Here is a 21815-nt window from a genome sequence, read left to right as displayed (position 1 = left end):
AGGGGCTTCTAAATGTCTGGAAAGTTTCAGGATGAGTTTCCATTGAGTCCTGGTTTGGAGAACTAGAATCAAGTTTAGATTTAAGTGCTAGATAAAAATTGGTGTTCAAAAGGCTAACCTGGGAGCTTCGCTGTTGGTCTAATGGTTAAGACTCTGTGCTTTCACTGCAAGGGGTACAGGTTCGATCCCTGGTCGAGGAACTAAGTTCTGCATGCCACGTGGTGTGGACACACACAAATAATAATAATAAAAAATAAAACAAAAGGCTAAACTGATTATCTTGATCTTAGATTTTTGTATTTTTTTAATTCTACATTAAATAATTTATTATCTTGGTGATTTTAAAGTAAAGGCTAATGATGGGTAAACAACCTGTGGTTTAGTCGCTGAGTCATGTCCAACTATTATGACCCCATGGACTATAGCCTGCCAGGCTCCTCTGTCCATGGGATTCTCCAGGCAAGAATATTGAAGTGGAGCCATTCCCTTCTCCAGGGGATCTTCCTGACTCAGTGACTGAATCCAGGCCTCCTGCATTGCAGGCAGATTCTTTACTGACTGAGCTACAAGGGAAGTGTAAACAACCTTTACTTCTATTTTAATAAACAAAAAAAATTTTTTTTTGTAGGAGAGGGAAACCCTTAGGAGTCAGAATCACAAAATAGTCTAAATGTCCAAATCAGCCTGGTCTGGGAACATTTCAGCCAGCTGTCCTCTGGTCACTATCCCCTAGGGTACTGCCTGTCACTATGTTGACGGCATGAGCTGGAGCTGGAGTAGATCACAGGAGTTAATAACTGGCTGGGAAGACTGTGAGGACCTGGGCTAGTCTCTCAGCCCAAGCCGTGACAAGTAGGTTCTGAAAGCAGTGGGCCTCAAGTTGTATCTGTCACGCAGCCGTTTGGTTAGTTTAATGTTTGTATTTTGACCTTCACAGATTCCTCACCATGTTTTCACTTTGAGTTAATGGCCACATTTGCTACTTTAATCTTGAGAGATATGGCATGCAAATCTGATTGTCCATCTCCTTTGAAAATGGAAATATCTAATAGTCGTGCCCCTAGTGATAATTATGGGATTTCAGCCTAACAGAGCAAAGGTTTTCTGGTTACTGCCTCCATGAGACTCCTTAAGCACAAATACAATTGTGTTAGTCTTGACAGAATTTACCCCCCAAGTACTTGCAGTCCACTCTCATCCTTGGGGCTTTCCCAGGTGGGGATAATGGTAAAGAACCTGCTTGCCAATGCAGGAGATGTAAGAGACGCAAGTTCGACACCTGGGTCGGGCAGATCCCCTGGAGGAGGAAATGGCAATCTACTCCAGTATTCTTGCCTTGAGAATTCCCATGGACAGAGGAGCCTGATGGGCTGCAGTCCATGGGGTGGCAAAGAGTCAGACACGACTGAAGCAACTGAGCACACACGTACCCTCATCTTTAGGTGAGGAACCGAAACCCCGAAACCTAAGAAACCTAACACCTCTTCCAAGCAAGCCCAGAAGAGAGGGGGGAGCCAGTTACCCACCCCTTGCATGGCCTTCCACCCTCTGACTCAGTGTTCAGTGTGAGGGATAGAGTGGGTGAGCAGGAGAAGGATATACCACTGTAGTTCCCACGAAAGTAGAAACTGAAACAGAGGGCTAGAGGAAGACAGAAAGGTCTCTCAAAAGTCAAATGTGTTTTTCTGACCTCATGGTCCTCAGATGAAGGGAGAAATTACCTTTTCCAGAAGTACATAATGATGGGGAAGACAGACATAATAGCCCCATGGAAGATGCTCCGATCCAGGCGGCCGTCTGAAATGGCAGTAAGGATCGCGTCCTTCTGGGCATCAGAGATGTTCACCTACCCGCAGAGTGGGAGCCTGTCACTGGCAGAGGTTCCAGGGAAGGCAGGAAACCTCTTTTGGACCTCAGGACTTTTAAGACCATCCCCTCCCCAAAGGCAGAAGTTTTTAATGGGACTGCTAGGTAAAGGTCATCGGGTTGACCCAGACTTAGGAGGTGCCTTATGAAAGCTTTCAGGATTCTTGTAGGGGCCAATGCTTCTTGGCAAAAGGCCAGAGAGGAGTGGGGGTCCTCCTTACTCTCAGCCTTGGAGGGACATCTGCATGCAGGTACAGCTTTAGGATGATACTAATTTTGGACTTCATTAGGATCACATCATTTTCGTTGTATGCCCGATTGACTTGTAGCACACGAGCTGAACTCACCAAATCATTAAATCTAAAAAGAAGTAGTAAAGAGGAAATCAGCAAGGAAAAAAAGCAAAATTAAACAGTGTTTCTGGCCCAGATCTATTTCTGTCCTAAAAACATAAGAGCTAGTCCTGAGCCAGGTCATTCATTCAATCATAATTCATCCATTGGCAAATGTTGAGCACCTACCACATGTCACAGGTTATGCCAAGTGCTTCTTCAAGTATATTTCTTCACTGCAAGCTCCTTTATTTATCCCATCCTCCCTTCTTTACCCGTCCTGGAGCTTTCATCGGTTTTGCCTGCAACTATTTCAAGAGCTAAGTGTTATCTTGCTATTTTTTCCCCTCCTGTGCTGACCCTCTCACAATTACCACCGCTCTCTGAAGCAACATATTCCTTTCCTTAATTTTTTTTTTATTATAGTAAAATATGCAGGACATAAGATTTCCAGTTTAATCATTTTTAAGTGTAGAGGTCAGTGACATTAAGTACATCCATATAAACTGTGAAATCATCACCATCAACTGACTCCAGAACTGTTTTCATTTTCCCAAACTAAAACTCCATACACAACAAACACTAACTCCCATTTCGCCTTTCCTCCAGCCCCTGGCAGCAACTACTTTTTGTCTTCTAGCAGTATATTCTTTTACTAATCAAAATATCTGTCAGTTATACCTTAAGTACACAGCATACTTCTCTCAGGCCATTTTAAATCTTAACCATTTAAAATCTTCTTAAGAGTAGAGTACCATGGGCCTCCCATTATCAGCCTATTCTGCATGTCCATTCATATACTTGATCAGTGGGTAGTTATTAAGGTTTTACTCTGTGCTGGTGCAGTTCCAGGAGCAGGGGTTCAGCAGTGAACACAGTAAACAATATCCTGCTTTCCAGGAACTCATAATCAGTGAGAGGAAGAAGACACATTTAAGTAAACAGATGAATAATTCAATATGCAGTAGAATGCTAAGGAGACAACAAAAGGGGATGAGTGACAGGAAAGGGGGCAGGCACTGAGACTTGTACAACGAAAAAGAAAAAGACAGTCATCTGAAGATCCGAGGGCAGGGGTGCAAAGGCTCTGAGGCAGGCACCATCTTGGGAGGGCACTGGTAAGACACAGCAGAGACCCTCCTTGCTAGAGCTTGGGGTGAGTGGCAGGTAGCATGAGGTAAGCTCCAAGATACAGACAGGCTCTGTTCATCAAGGCTCTTTAGGCAGTGAGAGGATGTCTGGACTTCCTGCCAGCGGGAATGGGAAGCTGCTGGCACGCTTTAAACAGGAGAGTGATATAATCGTTCTACGCTGAGAAAAGGCTGCTCTGGTGGCTGTGTGGACAAGTTTGTAGAGGGCAAGTGAGAAAGCAGAGATGATGGTGGCAGGACTTGGAGCACCAGGGAGGGCTGTTTACGCTGGTATTATTTTTCTGCCCCTCACTCGCCTCCCCCTTGAACACTTAAAAAAAAAAACAACAAAAACCCTCACTAACCGCTACTCATCCTTCAAAGTTCAGCTTAGGTGACCTGTCTCCCAAGAAACCGCTCCTAAGCACTCAGTTGTCTACATGTACTTCCTGGGCTTGACTTGACAACTATCATCCTACTTCTTAACTTCCATTTGTGTTTTTTCTCTGCCATCCCATTAGTCGGTGGGGTCTTGGAGAACAGAGAACATGCCTTAGCAGGTTTTTTTTTTTTTTATATCTGCAATGCTAAATTCAGTGCCTAAGAAATAATAAACAAGCAATAAATATATGTGGAACTGAGCCAAACCCTTCCTTGGGGTACCAGTGGGAGATCTCTTAACCAAACACCCCTAACTGGTGTGCTGAGTTACCAGGTAGGTGCCCTGCACATCTAAAGAACACATTGCCTGATCCTGATGGCATACCACCATACGCACTGCTGGGACCTTTTCATGAACTTGCTCGCTTTTCTGTAACTAACTGAGGCAAATAGTTACAGAGAGCTGTTCATATCTCTTCCCAAATATTTTTGCCTGTTGTTACTTTAATTTGTAATTTATGAAAATTGACAAACTATGAACATGAAAAGAAAAGGAATTTGTTGTTTTTGTGAAAACAAATTTGAATGCTTTGGGATGTTTCAATAAAGGCAAGTTTCTATATAAAAAATTGCTCTTGGGACTTCCCTGAGGCCCAATGACTAAGACTACCCACTTTCAATGCAGTGCATGAGGGTTCAACCCCTGGTGGGGGAACTAAGATCCCACATGATAACATAAATTTTAAAAACTGTATTAAAAAATGGCTAATGAGATCAGCTAGACTCCAATTTTTAAAAATTAAAAAATTAAAAATTACTCCTGAGTTAGATAGGTGTGGAAGGCAATTTTAAATGTTGAAAAAGTAAGTATAAAAATCCAGAAGGATTAAATTGCTTTGCAGTAACTATAGTTTCTCCCTCCACTACAGAAGAGAAAAGTTAGAAATAGTAGATCACATTTTGGGTATGGTATACACAAGAAAAATATGTAGACCTCCAATTAGTGGAATGGTTTTGGCTTTACTTCAAGTTTTACAGGTAAATTTACATGAATATGTTTTAACTTAAAATTTATCTGCTTAATGTCATACATTCATACACACACATTTTATTGTTATACTTCCTTGCTTTAATGAAAGAACTATTGGTCCAGTTATGCAACATAGTGGACATCTATCATATTAACAAATAATAGGGAAAAACTGCTCCACTTTCTGGGTATAAATAAGTGCATTTCAATAGCGGGAACTGCAGAATATGGAGGAGCTTTTAAGATCGAGGGGAAAGAATGGTGGGCATGGATTCAGGGACCTTACATAGTGAGGTTTTCAGGTGGGGACTGCTGCCTGGCAGAGCTGAAGTCCTTGTGTCTCTTCCAGGCCACTGCAGTCTTTGCTGAGAGGAACTAAGTGTGGAAAGCCATGAGGGGAAGGAGAAATAGGAAACTTACTTTTCCATTTCAGAAAAGAAATAGAAATCATTGACGGCATAGTTGATGATGATAATCCTGTGACCAAATACCCGGCGCTTCATAAGGACTATGTCTCCATTTTCATGATCTGTGCTCCGGACACTGGGATTTGGCATTGGGCGTCCTGATATGTTTGGGGCTGTGGAGAAATCTGAGAGGGGGAGAGGGAGGAAGAGAGAGAGACAGAGGAATCAACATTTATCAATGGGATCATTGGTCACAATTCTATAAAAATAGCAAGAATACTGACTAAACCTTCTACATGTACATGCTGTGTGTTTGGAGTGGGTTGCCAGGCCCTCCTCCAGGCGAATCTTCCCCATCCAAGGATCAAACCCATGTCTCTTACATCTCCTGCAATGGCATGGGGGGTTCTTTACCACTAATGCCACCTGGGAAGCCCCTACCCTTTTATAGCACTTACTATTGCCAAGAATAGTTCTAAGAGGCTTTACATGTATTAACTCACTTAATTCTCACAACAACACAATTGTTATTTCCATTATACAGATGAGGCACAAAGTCACTTATGCAGGATCCTCCAGTTAGAAAGTGGCAGATTCAAATCTAGGCAATCTGGCTCCAATATCTGTGACTCTCATTTTATGTCTTGCCCTAAAAATGGGATGCCATAAGGGCAGATCATATGCTGCAAATTCACTACTGTATCTCCAGCACCTGGAAAAGTGCTGGCCACACTGTGGACTCTCAAAAAGTGCACTGAATGAACAAATGAACTAATGAATGAGGTAGTTGAATAAATCCATACAAACAACATGAGGAAGTAGTTTTGTAACATGTGAGAATTCAAAGTTCTTGAGACTGATCATTACCTGTCTTTTCTGGCTTCTGAAATAGAATGCACTGGGCTCACATCCTCACTATGTGGAACTAGGCTTGCTTTCATACCCAGGACCTGGAGTTCTTGCTAGACCCCAGGCTAATGCAAGCATTGAAAGCAAACAGGACCCTGCAGGGCCTTCCCAGGGACAGACACCTCCACCTCCACTCCCCATGTGCCCTGCCTCTTGTTTATAGAAAAGCTTTAGCCTCCTGGGCCTTCTCTGAGTTCCAAAGAACAAATTGAATCAGAGAAGTGAGAAAATGCAGCAGCAACTAAGGAAAAGAGTCAAGCAAGACAAAATAATAGTAGTTATCTGTAGTTTATCCAACCAAGGACGTTTGATTCCTCTTCAAAGGCTATAGATAATAATCTATATGAGCCATATCCTTGAGTTGTTTTTTGGACACTAAAACCCCAATCAGGTGAAAGAAGTTAATTGCATGCTGACCACCAGCATGTAGATCCCAGACCAATATGAACCAGAAGGTTGATGAGGTTGACCCGCAATTACCTCACTACCAACCAATCAGAAGAATATCAATGAGCTGATCAGGTACCCTGCAACCCTCTCCCTCATCTTGCCTTTAAAAATCCTTCCCTAAAAGGCAACAGGAGTTCGGGTCTTTTGAGCATGAGCTGCCCATGCTCCTTGCTTGGCTCTGTGTTGGATGCCTCGCAAAAAATGCTATACCTTTCTTCACCACAACTCAGTGTTAGAAGACTGGCTGTGCTGCAGGTGAGTGAGTGAACCCAGGTGTGGTTCTGCAGTAGCATGACATAAAGCAGTAAGCTCTGTAGCTTCTTACCTGGGTTAACCCTTGTAGCTAAAATATCAACAGGGAAGAGGAATAAATAGAGAAGTGACTTACTTTCCTTGTTGTGTACTTCCAGGTGAAGATAGTCTTCAAGTTCCTGGCGCTTATGGGGATGAGACATAAATCTGCGGTAATTACAAAAGCTCCTAATAAAGCTGATCATCTTCAGCCAACCTCTCTTCTGGGGAAAGAGTAAGGAGAGTCACATATTCATTAGCATAGCCTGCTGTTCACTGAGTCTACTGTGTGCCAGAAACTTGACATTCATCACATTGAATCCTCACATCTCCTTTAAAAAGATTAAGTTTTAGCTTCAATTTAAAAGTAAGGAAACTCAGGTCAAAGAACTTATATAACCTTCCCCAGAATAAGCCAGAATCACCCAGGCATGGTTGAGGCCACTGACAATGTTCTTTCTACCATAGTCTTCCTACAGTGAAGATTTGAGATGCCATGAATGGGAGAGGGCATGTGAGAGCTAAAAACAGAAAGAGACAGAGGACAGAGATAAGCATGACTCACAGGAAGGGGAATAATAGCTCAAGCAGATTTTGAAATGTTGAAGAAATAAGGAAATGAGTAAATCATTTCTAAGCATTATAAAAGGAAAATATAACTACACATGCAGACACTCATACACTACCCCCCCCCAAAACACAGGGACACATTAAAAATACATGTTACATTTCCTCACCTATTTCTTAATAGATTACCAGTGACAATTCTCTAGTTTATTTACCCCTTGAAATGGCAACCCACTCCAGTGTTCTTGCCTGGAGAATCCCAGGGACTGGGGAGCCTGGCGGGCTGCTGTCTATGGGGTCGCACAGAGTCAGACACGACTGAAGTGACTTAGCAGCAGCAGCAGCAAGCTGATATTCAGAGCCAGAGAGAATCTTGATTAACTAGTTCAGTTGTCTCATTTCATAGAGAGGAAACCTCAGTGTAAGCTTGGCTTTGGAGAGCTAGTGAATGAATGAATTTTAGTTGCTAATTTGTGTCCGACTCTTTTATGACCCCATGGACTGTAGCCCACCAGGCTCCTCTGTCCATAGGATTTCCCAGGCAAGAATACTGGAGTGGCTTCATTTCCTTCTCCAGGGTACCCTCCTGGAGATCCCTCCAGGGATCAAACCCTCAGTCTTCTGCAGGTGGATTCTTTAATGCTGAGCCACTTGGGAAGCCCATAGTGAGTCAGTGGCAAAGCATATAAACTACTGGATTTAGTGTCAGAAGTTTTGAGTCTGGAGCCTATCTTCACCTTAATTGGGTAATTTGGGTCAACTTCCTTAATGTATGTCTCAATGTCTCCATGTGAAAGATAGAAACAATAGCCTTTAGGGTTATGGTGAAGGTTAGTCATAATATATGTATATCACTGTGTGCAGTGCTCAGCACAAAGCAGGAACAAGTACATGCTGAGTCCTTTTTACACCTTCTTAACTAACAGGAACTGACAAGACTTGAATTAAAACTCAGCATCCTGGTGTTGGATGCAGTATTCTTTTCACTCTCCCAAATGATTGAGTTGACCCACATATGGAGGAAATAAAAAGGAGAAAGAAGGGAGCAGCATGTTATCATACCTGGGGGTCTGCATCAGTGGGCATAGGCATTATTTTTTCACTATCCTAATATAATTGTTTTTATTTCACCCAGTGGGTATATAATTTGATATAGTTGTGACTATAATACATATATGATTTGGAGTTTGTTGGGTTAAAAAATTTCTTTGTCACATCTTTTTAAAAAAAATTGAATGAAAATTTCTTTAAACTGTACTCTACAATTTTCAAAAACTTCACACATATGATTTCATATAGTCCCATAATAACTCTTCCTTCCTGACCCTTATCTTGTCCCTCCCTACCTTTCTTTCCTCACTGGTAACCATAATTTCTTCCCTATATCTGTGAGTGGCATAGGCATTCTTTCCAGAGATTCTCTGGCATGATCTTTAGTGTCAAATAGAGTTGGGTGCAAATCTTTCTGATGACCAGTTCTACAACATGCTGATCAAGTGATTATTTAAGAGGAGTATGTACTTTTTTTCTCAAACCCTATGAAGAGACTTTCCTGAATCATATTCCTGTCTCCTCTTTCTTTCCTTCTTCTGTCCTCCCATGGGAGAAAGCGTGAGTTCGATAATTGATGAGCTTGGAAGCAGGACAGGGCAGGCTTTGTTCTTTAGCCTCCAGAGTTCTCTCTGGGAGCTGCTGGTCTGCAGACACCTGTGTTCAGGCCTGCCTTTTGTCATACAGCAGGGAGCTCACCCAGCTAAGTGGGGGTCTAACTGTTCCTCTTTGTTAGTGACTGGACATGTAAGAAAGTAAGGGTACAGAGAGGATTATTAAACCCACTTGACTTCACAGCCAATCCATGTCCCCCAAGTCAGCTTTCAGTAGTTAAAAACAAACCAACAAACCAACATTTTGATCTCCATATGACCAGCCTCTGTGCCTGCCATTCAACTGGTTCTAATCACAAATAGTGAAGACAGGGGTTTCTTGAAATTCCCTCTGGGTAACAATTGCTCTGAGCCTCAAATTCTTCCGTTGTAAATGGGGATTTGAAAACCTATCCCAAAGAGTAGCTGCTTTGGTGAATAAATAAGCTAACAGTGCAACTCTTCTGCGTGGTCGGCAATGCCTAGGCGTGGTTTCCTGGTCCCCAGTCTTGTCTTTGCTATCTTCCCCACTGACCTGGGATTCCTGCAGGTAAACTGCCGTCTTTGAGGGCTTCTTGGGTGAAGCTATTGGTATTTCAGCTTCCTTCTCCAAAGGTTGAGGTGGAAACAGTTCTTGGTAATCTTTAAACCTGCAGCAGGAGACCAGGAATATTAAAGAATGCAAAAACATGGTACTTGAAAGATAACAGTCCAGGCAAACCTCTCTCAGCTTTTGGAGGAAGGGGAATTTGGTGAATGGTGAGATATTTAAAAACACTCCTCTAACCATTCCAATCCCTTGCTCATGTCAGTCTGTTCTTCCTGACCAATACTGTAGTGTTCCTCGCTCAGGGAGGTGAACAGAAATGTGTGTGTGTGTGTGTGTATGTGTGTGCAGGTAGGCAGGTAAGAGGGCAAGTTCAGCTTTTATTTTGTAGGGACGCTTGGCAGTGAACCGTGAGAGTAGACTCTGACACTAATGTGACTTTCAGAAGTCAAAGAGCAGCTCAGAGAATCACTGCCTTCACCCAGCAACACTCACCACTTTTCCTCCAGAGACCTCATGACGAAGCCCTGGAGCATTAACAACGTTGTCGTGCTGACATGATGCATGAGAGAGACTTCCTTGATAAGAGGGGCATTACACTGCAGCATTTGCTCTAGAAAATGCAAGAGAGAAGAAAAGTCATCATTTTCTTATGCACCATTTCTGAGGTGGCTAGGACTTTTTTCATCCAAGAGCCTTATGGTTCCTTGTTCTCAGTCTGGCCAGATTCAGCTCTCCACAATTTGTTTGAAAATCTCAAAAGTACATTTGGAATGCTATGTGTACACGTATTTGTAGAGCAAATACTTCCTGGGTTAGTCCATTCCAAATTTCAAAGATAAGTGCTTAAGGGGAAAGCAATATTTTAAAGGACTCCATTTCTGCAGCTAGTTTGAAGTTTTCAGTTAAGGAAGAGAATAGAGGAATAAAGGATTAAAGTTAAGTGGCTGAGGCAGATGGGAAATCCAAGATTACCAATAAATATTCTAAGGGCAATATGATTCTCCAGGAGTTCAAAGACTACTGTGTTCATTAAAAAGATTTAAAAGCTTATTAAGGACAGGATCTGCATATTCTTCTTTCTCTTCTAGCTCATTCAAAATGATGCACAAAACTTAATATCCTGAGACTCAACAAATAAATATTACTTATAAGTAAAGACCTGCCCATTTTAGCTTCCCTGGTGGCTCAGATGGTAGAGTGTCTGCCTGCAATGTGGGAGACCTGGGTTCGATCCCTGGGTCAGGAAGATCCCCTGCAGAAGGAAATGGCAACCCACTCTAGTACTCTTGCCTGGAAAATTCCATGGACAGAGGAGCCTGGTAGGCTACAGTCCCTGGGGTTGCAAACAGTCAGACACGACTGAGCAACTTCACAAGTAAAGACCTGCCCATTTACTGCTTTTTCTTCTTTCCTAATTTATAACCTATCTTGGTTTAACACAAGCAAAACACACACACAAGCCTATCTGTTCATCTGTTCCAAAACAGGAGGCTTCTTCATTGCTTTGCAAGAAGATTTGTTTACCTCCAGGATGGGATCATGCTCATCCCCTTTGGTTTTCCTCTAGAATTATAGGTCAGTACTTTACTTGCAGTTTCTGCTTCTGGACAAGATGAATTTACATGGATCAGATTTACCCTCCTGGCCTTAGGCAAGAAAATAAGACAAAACTTACGCAACAAAGATTTTCAGGGAGACAGTTCTCCTTCTCAGCACCTTTCAGTACTCTTTTCATCCCATAGATGGTGGATACTCTAGCTTTGCATCCTGCTAACACATGATTTTGGATCTAACTCCAGTCTACTTGATGTGAAGGATCAAATGACTGGAGTTTAATTCAAGTTTCACTAATTGGACAAGTTAGTTAACTTCTCCATGTTTTACTTTCCTCATTAGAAAAATGGAGTTATTTATCCCTACCTTCTAAGTTATTTATACCTATCTCTTAAGGATTAAATTAAATCCTACTTTCAGGGTTGAGAGGATATATTTCACAAACAAGTATAAGTATCTTCTTTTACTTGTGGTATTATATTTTGGATTTATTATTGTATTATTATTTTAGTTTTTCTATAGCGATTTTCCTACTTATAAAAAAACTAAATACTAACACATGTTAAGAATTTAAATAAAACTCTTGCTTCAAGCACATTCTGATTTTAACCCACTATCCATTCTGTCTTATCAATATTATACTTCAGGATGGTTACATATAAAAGAACAACAATGAATGCAGTTTTTTGGGCCTGTGTGTCTTTCTTTCAGTTTTATCTTTAAGAAAAAGAATGATAGATTTGATTTGTTTTTTCTTCTTTGAAACACTGCATGTTATCACTTATATGTGGAATCTAAAAATTTTAAAAAAATGAATATAACAGAACATAAACAGATTCACGGATATAGAGAATAAGCTAGTGGTTATCAGTGGGAAGAGGGGAGGGAGGTAGCACAAGATAGGAGGAGGGGATGAAGAGATATGAACTATGTTTAAGATAAATAAGATATAAGGATATGTTGTTGGATAAAGAAATGGCAACACACTCTAGTAATCTTGCCTGGAAAAACTGCATGGACAGAGGAGCCTGGTGGGCTGGTGTTCATGGGGTTGCAAGAGTCGGACATGACTTTGTGACTTCACCACGACCACCAAGGATGTATTATATAGCACAGGGAATATAGTCTTATATTAACTTTATATAATATAATACATAATAATATATAATATAGTAATTTATAATAACTTTAAGTGGATTATACTCTATAAAAATATTGAATCACTATGCCCTATATCTGAGACAAATCTAATGGAAATTAACTATACTTCAATTTTTAAAAGTGGATTTATTATTATTCTCTGCTTTCACCGTCTTCAGCTTTGTCTCAATACTGCCCCATGTGGCCGCTGCTCTGTTCTGCTTTCTCAGGGAGACAGCAGTCTCTTCCCCAAACCTAAGATTCTAAAGGGTAAAGGAAACGATTTCAGGAGAGGAGAATGCATACCAGGAGAGTTTTTGCCGTGGAAGAAAGTCTTGATTACGTTTTCAAAGAGAGAATTATAAATCTTTTCATTTGTCTCAACGCTGATCTTCTGTATGGCGACCAGGAACTGCAATGGGGTTTCAGCCCTCCGTTCTCTGAGGAACTCCCTGAAGAACTCCAAGTGCTGTGTGTTTAGGAGGACTTCTGTCAAGTTTCTGGAAAACAAGAAAGCATCATTGGCAGAGAGAGAGAGACGGTGACCCTGGATTCTGCTCCAGTTAGGGAATGGGGAAGGGCCTCTGCCAGACTTCAGGGCTTTGGACTGTGACTGAAGAGCAGAGTGGATAAATTGGTTACTCTGCTTGTTTCCTAGAGATTAACTTAATGTACCCATCCTAAGCTTGGTCTAATCATTTGACAACCCCAATGGAAGAAGAGAAGGAGTATTTTAAAGGGGGCTTTTTTCTTTTCCAAGGAAAACTTCTTCCATTATGGATTCATTGGCAGTCATTTCAGCAAGACAGAGCATGAGTGACCAGCAGTTGTTATAGATCAATATTTCAAAATTTCCACTGCTGATTTCTTCGTTCACTGTTTCTTGTGTACAGGTGTTGCCCTAATGTTTCAACTCAATTCTCTTGACTCTTGCCTTAGGATTTGTTTCTGCTAGGTAATCTCTACATCCTCTGTGGTTTCAGTTTTCATTGACATGAGGAAGGGACTTTCACTGTTACGGTGAAGCTATCTCTCCAGTTTCTGTGAATTCCACTTCACAGTTTCGGCTGCCCATTGAACCTTATCTTTATGTCATTTGTCATTGGTAGAACCTTTCCATACAAATTCACAAGTTGTCCAACTTGTTCTTCTCCTGTTAAATACTTGTCTTGTTAAGAATGATGTTAGCTATAAGTTTTTTCTTTTTATTTATTTATTTAATTGAAGGATGATTGCTTTACAATATTGGTTTGATTTCTCTCATTCATCAACATGAATTAGCCATGAATTAGGTTCCTCTGTGTATGGGATTCTCCCAGCAAGAACACTGGAGTAGTTGCCATTTCCTTCTCTAGGGGATCTTACAAAGCCAGGGATCAACCCCGGGGTTTCCTGCAACTCCTGCCTTGGCAGATTCTTTTACCAGTGAGCATTGTGGGAAGCCCATGAATTAGCCACAGGTGTACATATGATCTCTCCCTCTTGAACCTCCCTCACATTTCCCACCCTTTCCCACCCCTTCAGGTTGTTACAGAGCCCCAGTTTGAGTTCCCTGAGTCAAACAGCAAATTTCCATTGGCTATCTATTTAATATATGGTAATGTATATGCATTCTCTCCATTCAACTCACCCTCTCATAAATGTACTTTTAAAGAATGAGATGATTCCCTTCTAAGTTTATTGAGAATTTTTATCATAAATGGATGCTAGATTTTATAAAATGCTTTTAATGCATCAATCGAGATACTTGTGTGAAGTTTTTTCCCTTATTTTATTAACATGATGCATTGTATTAATTTATTTTCAGATGCATTATTTGCATTCCTGGAATAAATCCCACTTGGTTATGGTATATAATCCTTTTTAAATGTGGTTGAATTTGGTTTGCTAATATTTTATTGAGGATTTTCATACCTAGGTTTGAGAGGGTTATTGGTCTGCAGTTTTCTTATGATAATTTTGTTTGGCTTTGGGATCAGGATAATACTTGCTGCCTCATAAACATATTAGAAGTGTTCCTTTTTCCTCTATTTCCTCAAAGAGTTTGTAGACTATTGGTAGCATTTATTCTTTAAATATTTCATAGCTTTTTCCAGTGAAGCCATCTGTCTAGACTTTTATCTGTGAGATTTTAAATTATTAATCCAATTTCTTCTCTTGATATAGAGATTTACTCACATTTTCTATTTCTTGAGTCAGTTTCAGAAATTTGGGTATTTCTAGAAATTGCTCTATTTCATCTAATTGTCATTGTCATACTCCTTGCATTTTCTTACAAACAGGTTAGTTTCTTTAGGGTCAGTGGTCCTCTCTTCTGGTCCAGGTTTTGGAAATCTGTGTCACTTCACTTTTTCCCTTTTGTCAGTATAGTTAATGGTTTATCAGTTTTGTTAATCTTTACAAAAAACTTATTTGTGCTTGGATTTTCTCATTTTTCTTCTCTTCGTATTATTGATTTCCACTCGTTTATTATTTACTTCCTTCTACTTCCCCCAAGTTTAGTCTGAATATATCATTCCACCACCTTTAGTCTCCATTGTTTTATTATTGAAGTATGGCTGATTTATAATATTATATTAGTTTCAGATATATATAGTATTCACAGACTTGAAAATACTAAATTTTCAAATAGACTTGAAAATCTGTTAAAACACAGAATACACAGGGTAAAGGGACATAAAACATAATAGTAGAAAGCTAGATTGGGGGAATTCCTGGGTGGTCTAGTGGTTAGGATTCCACACTTTCACTGCCAAGGGTGCAGGTTCAATCCCTAGTCAGGGAATTAAGTTCCCACAGCTGCATGGAGTGATCAAAAAAAAAGAAAAAGAAAAAAGAGAGAGAGAGAAGGAAAAGAAAAGACTTCTTTTATATTCAACTAAACTGCTGCTGCTAAGTCGTTTTAGTCGTGTCCGACTCTATGCGATCCCATAGATGGAAGCCCACCAGGCTCCCCTGACCGTGGGATTCTCCAGGCAAGAGTACTGGAGTGGGTTGCCATTTCCTTCTCCAATAAATGAAAGTGAAAAGTGAAAGTGAAGTCGCTCAGTCGTGTCCAACTCTTAGCGACCCCATGGACTGCAGCCTACCAGGCTCCGCCATCCATGGGATTTTCCAGGCAAGAGTACTGGAGTGGGATGCCACTGCCTTCTCCATCAACTAAACTAGGAACTACATATTTTTGTAGACATAGTGGAGAGTGGTGAATAGTACAAACTGGAACAGCAAAAGGAATAAATGATTGAACTTCAGGGAATAATTTTAGTTCCTTGAAGAGGAGGAAGCTCCATCTAGAGAATTTAGAAGAGACAGAGGACTTATAACCCTCAATGAACATTATCAATAACTGAAAACATACTTCTGGAAGCTTTCTCTATACAAAATATTCTGCCAGTGACATTGACTAACAAATTTGTATGTGCTAATACATCTCTATCATCTATAAGAGAACTTATCATACAGCCAGTCATTAGTAGATAATACTAAATTAAAAAAATAAGTGCCTGAATGAATGGCATGCATAAGAAAATTATCATCAAGTTGAGAAGGTGGAAAACATACTTAAAAAATTAAAAAGTAGTAAAAAATAGAACATGGTAAGTTCTTGTATTTTAAAAGTTTATTACTTCAGAGGAGGTAGAAGTCATAGCAGATATACAACTGGAGAACTTTATTTTGTAGAGATGGAGCTTATGCTAAGGTGAATGGAAAGAAAGAGTGGGCATTTCTGAAAGAAAAGATCACAGACTCTTTGTCTAGCATTGGGAACTTAGAGGCTGAGACAAGAAGTAAGGAGCTAGTTAGGAGACTACTACAGCTGTATGCAATCCACAAAAACACAAACTGGCAAGGACATCCATACAAAAATGTTTCTTGGGGTACTAGTCATAGCAATGGAAAAGTAAAGATAATATACATGTCCATTAAAAATATATAGTTAAATAAACCATGCAACATCCATAGTATGGAAGAAGGTAAATCTATTTATATTGACATGAAAGGATATCCATGATAGCTTGTTAAGTTTTAAAAAGTTATTGTATAATATACATTGCATGGTGCAAATTTTAGAAAATAAATAGTGATTTAAAATAACAAAGTATCCCTGTGCATGTACAGTATGATTAAGGAAAGCGTGTGCCTGAACATATTGTTGTGACCAGATCCTATGTCTTACCTGGGTCTTATCGAAGGCTTCCTCACATTAGCCCTTTTAAAGAATGACATTCTCCTTTTTGAGGGTAAAACCATCTTTGGTTCTCTGAAAATTTCTACAGTAAAATCTAAAAATAAAATTACAAAAGTGAGGAACATCATATTATAAAGAACACTGCAGACAGTAAGAAAGAACAAAGTGCGAAGGACATTATCATATATTGAATGCATGTAGAAAAACCAAAGTCCCCAGTGGCCAGTGGCCTGAGATAGCAGCTGTTACGGGGACTTGCTCCCTAAAACTCCCGTTCATGGATCACAGTCTTGTCGTGGCAAAGGGACTTATGTAATTCTATGAAGCTATGAGCCATGCTGTGCAAGGCCACCCAAGATGGATGGGTCATAGTGAAGAGTTCTGACAAAACCTGGTCTACTGGAGAAGCAAATGGTAACCCACTCCAGTATTTTGACTGGACTAACCCATGAACAGTATAAAAAGGCAAAAAGATATGACACTGGAATATGAACCCCCCAGGTTGGAAGGTGTCCAGTACACTACTGAAGAAGAGCAGAGGACAATTACTAATAGCTCCAGTAAGAGTGAAGCAGCTGGGCCAATGGAAACAATGCTCAGTTGTGGACATGTCTGGTGGTAAAAGGCTGATGCTATAAAGAAAATATTGCATAGGAACCTGGAATGTTAGGTCCATGAATCAAGGTAAATAGGACATGGCCAAGAAGGAGATGGCAAGAGTGAACATTGACATCTTCAGTTCAGTTGAGTTCAGTGGCTCAGTTGTGTCCGACTCTTTGTGATCCCATGAATCACAGCACACCAGGCCTCCCTGTCTATCACCAATTCCCAGAGTTCACCCAAACTCATGTCCATCGAGTCGGTGATGCCATCCAGTCATCTCATCCTTTGCCATCCCCTTCTCCTCCTGCCCTCAATCCCTCCCAGTATCAGGGTCTTTTCCAATGAGTCAACTCTTCGCATGAGGTGGCCAAAATACTGGAGTTTCAGCTTTAGCATCATTCCTTCCAAAGAAATCCCAGGGCTGATCTCCTTCAGAATGGACTGGTTGGATCTCCTTGCAGTCCAAGGGACTCTCAAGAGTCTTCTCCAACACCACAGTTCAAAAGCATCAATTCTTTGGCACTTAGCTTTCTTCACAGTCCAACTCTCACATTCATACATGAACACTGGAAAAGCCATAGCCTTGACTAGATGGACCTTAGTTGGCAAAGTAATGTCTCTGCTTTTGAATATGCTATCTAGGTTGGTCATAACTTTCCTTCCAAGAAGTAAGTGTCTTTTAATTTCATGGCTGCAATCACCATCTGCAGTGATTTTGGAGCCCCCAAAAATAAAGTCTGACACTGTTTCCACTGTTTCCCCATCTATTTTCCATGAAGTGAAGGGACCAGATGCCATGATCTTCGTTTTCTGAATGTTGAGCTTTAAGCCAACTTTTTCACTCTCCTCTTTCACTTTCATCAAGAGGCTTTTGAGTTCCTCTTCACTTTCTGCCATAAGGGTGGTGTCATCTGCATATCTGAGGTTATTGATATTTCTCCTGGCATTCTTGATTCTAGCTTGTGCTTCTTCCAGCCCAGCGTTTCTCATGATGTACTCTGCATAGAAGTTAAATAAGCAGGGGGACAGTATACAGCCTTGATGTACTCCTTTTCCTATTTGGAACCAGTCTGTTGTTCCCTGTCCAGTTCTAACTGTTGCTTCCTGACCTGCATATAGATTTCTCAAGAGGCAGGTCAGGTGGTCTGGTATTCCCATCTCTTTCAGAAATTTCCACAGTTTATTGTGATCCACACAGTCAAAGGCTTTGGCATCTTAGGTATCAGTGAACTAAAATGGATGGGAATGGGCAAATTTAATTCAGAAGTTCATTATATCTACTACTGTGGGCAAGAATCCCTTAGAAGAAATGGAGTAGCCCTTACAGTCAACAAAAGAGTCTGAAATACAGTACTTGGGTGCATCTCAGAAACAACAGAATGATCTTGGTTCATTTCCAAGGCAAACCATTCAACATCACAGTCATCCAAGTCTATGCTCTTACCACTGAAGCAAAAGCAGCTTAAGTTGACCAGTTCTATGAAGACCTACAAGACTTTCCAGAACTAACACCAAAAAAGATGTAGTTTTCATCATAAGGGATTGGAACACAAAAGTAGGAAATTAAGAAATATGCAGAATAACAGGTAAGTTTGGCCCTGAAGTACAAAATGAAACAGGGCAAAGGCTAAGAGAATTTTGTCAAGAAAATAAGCTGGTCACAGCAAACATCCTTTTCCAACAATGCAAGAGATGACTTTACACATGGACAGCACCCAATGGTCAATACAGTAATCAGATTATGTTCTTTGCAGCCAAAGATGGAGAAGCTCCATACAGTCAGCAAACACAAGATCTGGAGCTGATGGTGGCTCATGAGTTCCTTAGTGTAAAATTCAGATTTAAATTGAAGAAAGTAGGGAAAACCAGTAGGCCATTCAGGTATGACCTAAATCAAATCCTTTGGGATTATACAGTGGAGGTGACGAAAAGATTCAAGGGGTTAGATCTGATAGACAGAGTGCCTGAAGAACTATGGACAGAGGTTCGTAACACTGTATAGGAGGCAGTGACCAAAACCATCCCAAAGAAAAAGACATGCAAGAAGGCAAAATGATTGTCTGAGGAAGCCTTACAAATAGCTGAAACAAAGAAGAGAGGTGAAAGGCAAAGGAGGAAGGGAAAGATACACACAACTGAAGGCAGAGTTCCAAAGAAGAGCAAGGAGGGATAAGAAAGCCTTCTTAAGTGAACAATGCAAAGAAATAGAGGAAAACAATAGAATGGGAAAGACCAGAGATCTCTTCAAGAAAATTGGAGATACCAAGGGTGCATTTCATGCAAAGATGGGCATAATAAAGGACAGAAATGGCAAGGACTAAACAGAAGCAGAAGATATTAAGAAGAGGTGGCAAGAATGCACAGAAGAATTGTACCAAATAGGTCTTAATGATCCGGATAACCATGATGGTGTGGTCACACCTAGAGCCAGACATCCTGGAGTGTGAAATCAAGTGGGGCCTAGGAAACGTACTACAAACAAAGCTAGTGGAGGTGATGAAATTCCAGCTGAGCCATTTCAAATCCTAAAAGATGATGCTGTTAAAGTGCTGCACTAAGTACTATATATTAGCTACTGAATATACTGACTTTACATATAAAAACACATATAGATTATAAGTATATGGATAGAGAAAAATATGCTATGCCAACACTAGTCAAAAGGAAGGAAGAGGACTTCCCTAGTAGTTCAATGGTTAAGAATCTGCTTGGCAATGCAGAGGACACAGGTTCTATTTCTGGTTGGGGAAGATTCCACATGCAACTAAGCCCATGCACCACAACCACTGAGCCCTCACTCTACAGCTCATGCTTTGCAATGAGAAGCCATGGCAATAAGAAGCCCACAGGCTGCGACTAGAGAGTAGCCCCCACTAGCCTCAACTAGAGAAAGCCCGTGCACAGCAATGAAGACCCAGCATAGCCAAAAGTAAGTTTTTTTTTTTTTTAAAGAAGAGTATTAATTTTATACAGAACAGTCTTCAGAGAAAGGAGAGATATACATAATGATAAAGGGGTCAACTCTCTAAGAAGATACAACAATTTTTAACATACACGTGCGTGAACAAAACAAGAGCTCTATGTGCGACAGAACTACAAGGAGGAAAATGTAAATCCACTTTCAAAGTTGGACACTTCAACACTCCTCTGTCACAGATGGAAAGATCCAGCAGGCAGAATATCAATAAGGATCTAGTTGAAATCAACAACACCATCAATCAACTGGAGCAATCAACTAGATAGCTACAAACCATTTTATCAAACAACAGTAGAACACACTTTTTGCTGAAGCTCATGTGAAACATTTACCGGTGCTGAACACATTCTGGGCCATACACATACCTTACAAAATTTAAATGAATAGAAACCATACGTCTGCTGTCAGACCACAAAGCACTTGACAGAAAGATAGCTGGAAAATCTCAAAACACATGGAGATTTAAAAACATACTTCTAATAACACATGGCTCAAAGAAGAAAATTTTAAAGTATTTTAAATTAAATAAAAATGAAAGCACAACTTATCAAAATTTGGGAGGTGAGAAAAATAGCAATGAGAGGAAAATGTATAGCATTTCATGCGTATATAAAAATAGAAAAAAGATCATCTAAATCAATCCTCTAAGTTTCTACCTTAGGAAAGTGAAAAAAGAAGAGCAAATAAAATCCAAAGTAAGCAGAAGAGAAGAAATAATAGAACTTAGAGCAGGATTCAATGAAATTGTAAGGAAATCAATAGAGAAAATCAATGAAGACAAACATGGTTCTTTGAAAAAATCAATAATATCAATAAGTCTCTGGCTAGACTAAGAAAAACAGAGAGAGGACACAGATTACTTGTATCAGAAATGAAAGCAAGACTATCACTACAGATACCATAGATATAAAAAGGGTAAGAAAAGAATACTAAGAACAACTCCATGTCACATTTTGAAAACATAGATGAAATGGATCAATTCCTTGAAAGGCACAATTTACCGAAAGTCATACAAAAAGAAACAGATGATCAGAATATATATATACATTTGAAATATGAAGATCTTCGTATTGTATCTCAAAGCCCATCAATAAACAACCACTAAGAAAGAGGCACTAAAGGACCAAGAAGATGGAGGGACTTAGCCAGTTGATGTCAGCAAGTCTGGTATCACAGTCCATCTGAAATCACTGTCTGTCACAGTCTACCCTAGCATTGGCACAAAGAGCTCATGAACAGAGTAGGTGGGTGAAACGGATGGAGGCTGTGTATGGACCCAGTAGTACGGGCCCCATACTCATTAAGGCTGATTTAGCTACCAATGTTGCCAAATGTTCAACTTGCCAGCAAGAGACAAACACTAAAACTAACATATTTCAACATCCTTCACGGAAAACTAGCTACTCACTTGGTGGCAATTTGATGACATTGGACCTTTTTATTCTGGAAGGGGCAGCTGTATTGGATTGGAACTGACATGTATTCCTAACTGTGAGGTTTCAGCTAGCATTGATATTTGGGGCTTAGAAGTGTTTGATCCCCTGAATAGGATCCCCCGTAACACTGCCTCTGATCAAGAGACACACTTACAGTAAAGCGGATTGGCAAAGGGCATACAGTAGTTGGATCCACTAGTTTTGTCACCTATGAGAGCTGCTGGCCTGGTAGAGTAACAAAGCCATTTTTTGAAGGTCTAGCTGTCTGTCACACCAGCTTGGAGATGATACTTTTTGAAAAATGAGGCATCATTCTCCAGGAAAAACCGAAGACCATAATATGAAGCTGTGGCCCCCAGT

The 21815-nt window shown here is 40.3% G+C and overlaps 1 protein-coding gene across 8 annotated transcripts in view; it reads right to left on the bottom strand.

Annotated features, from left to right (window-relative positions):
• Positions 1-21815, bottom strand: part of RGSL1 (regulator of G protein signaling like 1) — a 59840-nt gene that overhangs the window by 10039 nt on the left and 27986 nt on the right. For all 8 annotated transcript variants that reach the window (XR_009490750.1, XM_059875327.1, XM_059875328.1 and 5 more), the window contains 8 exons: positions 16428-16533; positions 12557-12750; positions 10049-10166; positions 9542-9656; positions 6894-7020; positions 5160-5331; positions 2088-2226; positions 1722-1846 (listed from right to left, as the gene is read on the bottom strand). Coding sequence is in view for 7 of the 8 variants with exons in the window: in XM_059875327.1 (XP_059731310.1) it covers positions 1722-1846; positions 2088-2226; positions 5160-5331; positions 6894-7020; positions 9542-9656; positions 10049-10166; positions 12557-12750; positions 16428-16533 (1096 nt within the window). In the remaining variant the exon portion in view is untranslated. The remainder of the gene's footprint in view (positions 1-1721; positions 1847-2087; positions 2227-5159; positions 5332-6893; positions 7021-9541; positions 9657-10048; positions 10167-12556; positions 12751-16427; positions 16534-21815) is intronic.

This window comes from Bos taurus, chromosome 16 (assembly GCF_002263795.3).
Source record: "Bos taurus isolate L1 Dominette 01449 registration number 42190680 breed Hereford chromosome 16, ARS-UCD2.0, whole genome shotgun sequence".
Classification (NCBI taxonomy): Eukaryota; Metazoa; Chordata; class Mammalia; order Artiodactyla; family Bovidae; genus Bos; species Bos taurus.
Note: the sequence above shows the minus strand (reverse complement) of the source record. Positions and strands in the feature narration are given on the sequence as shown.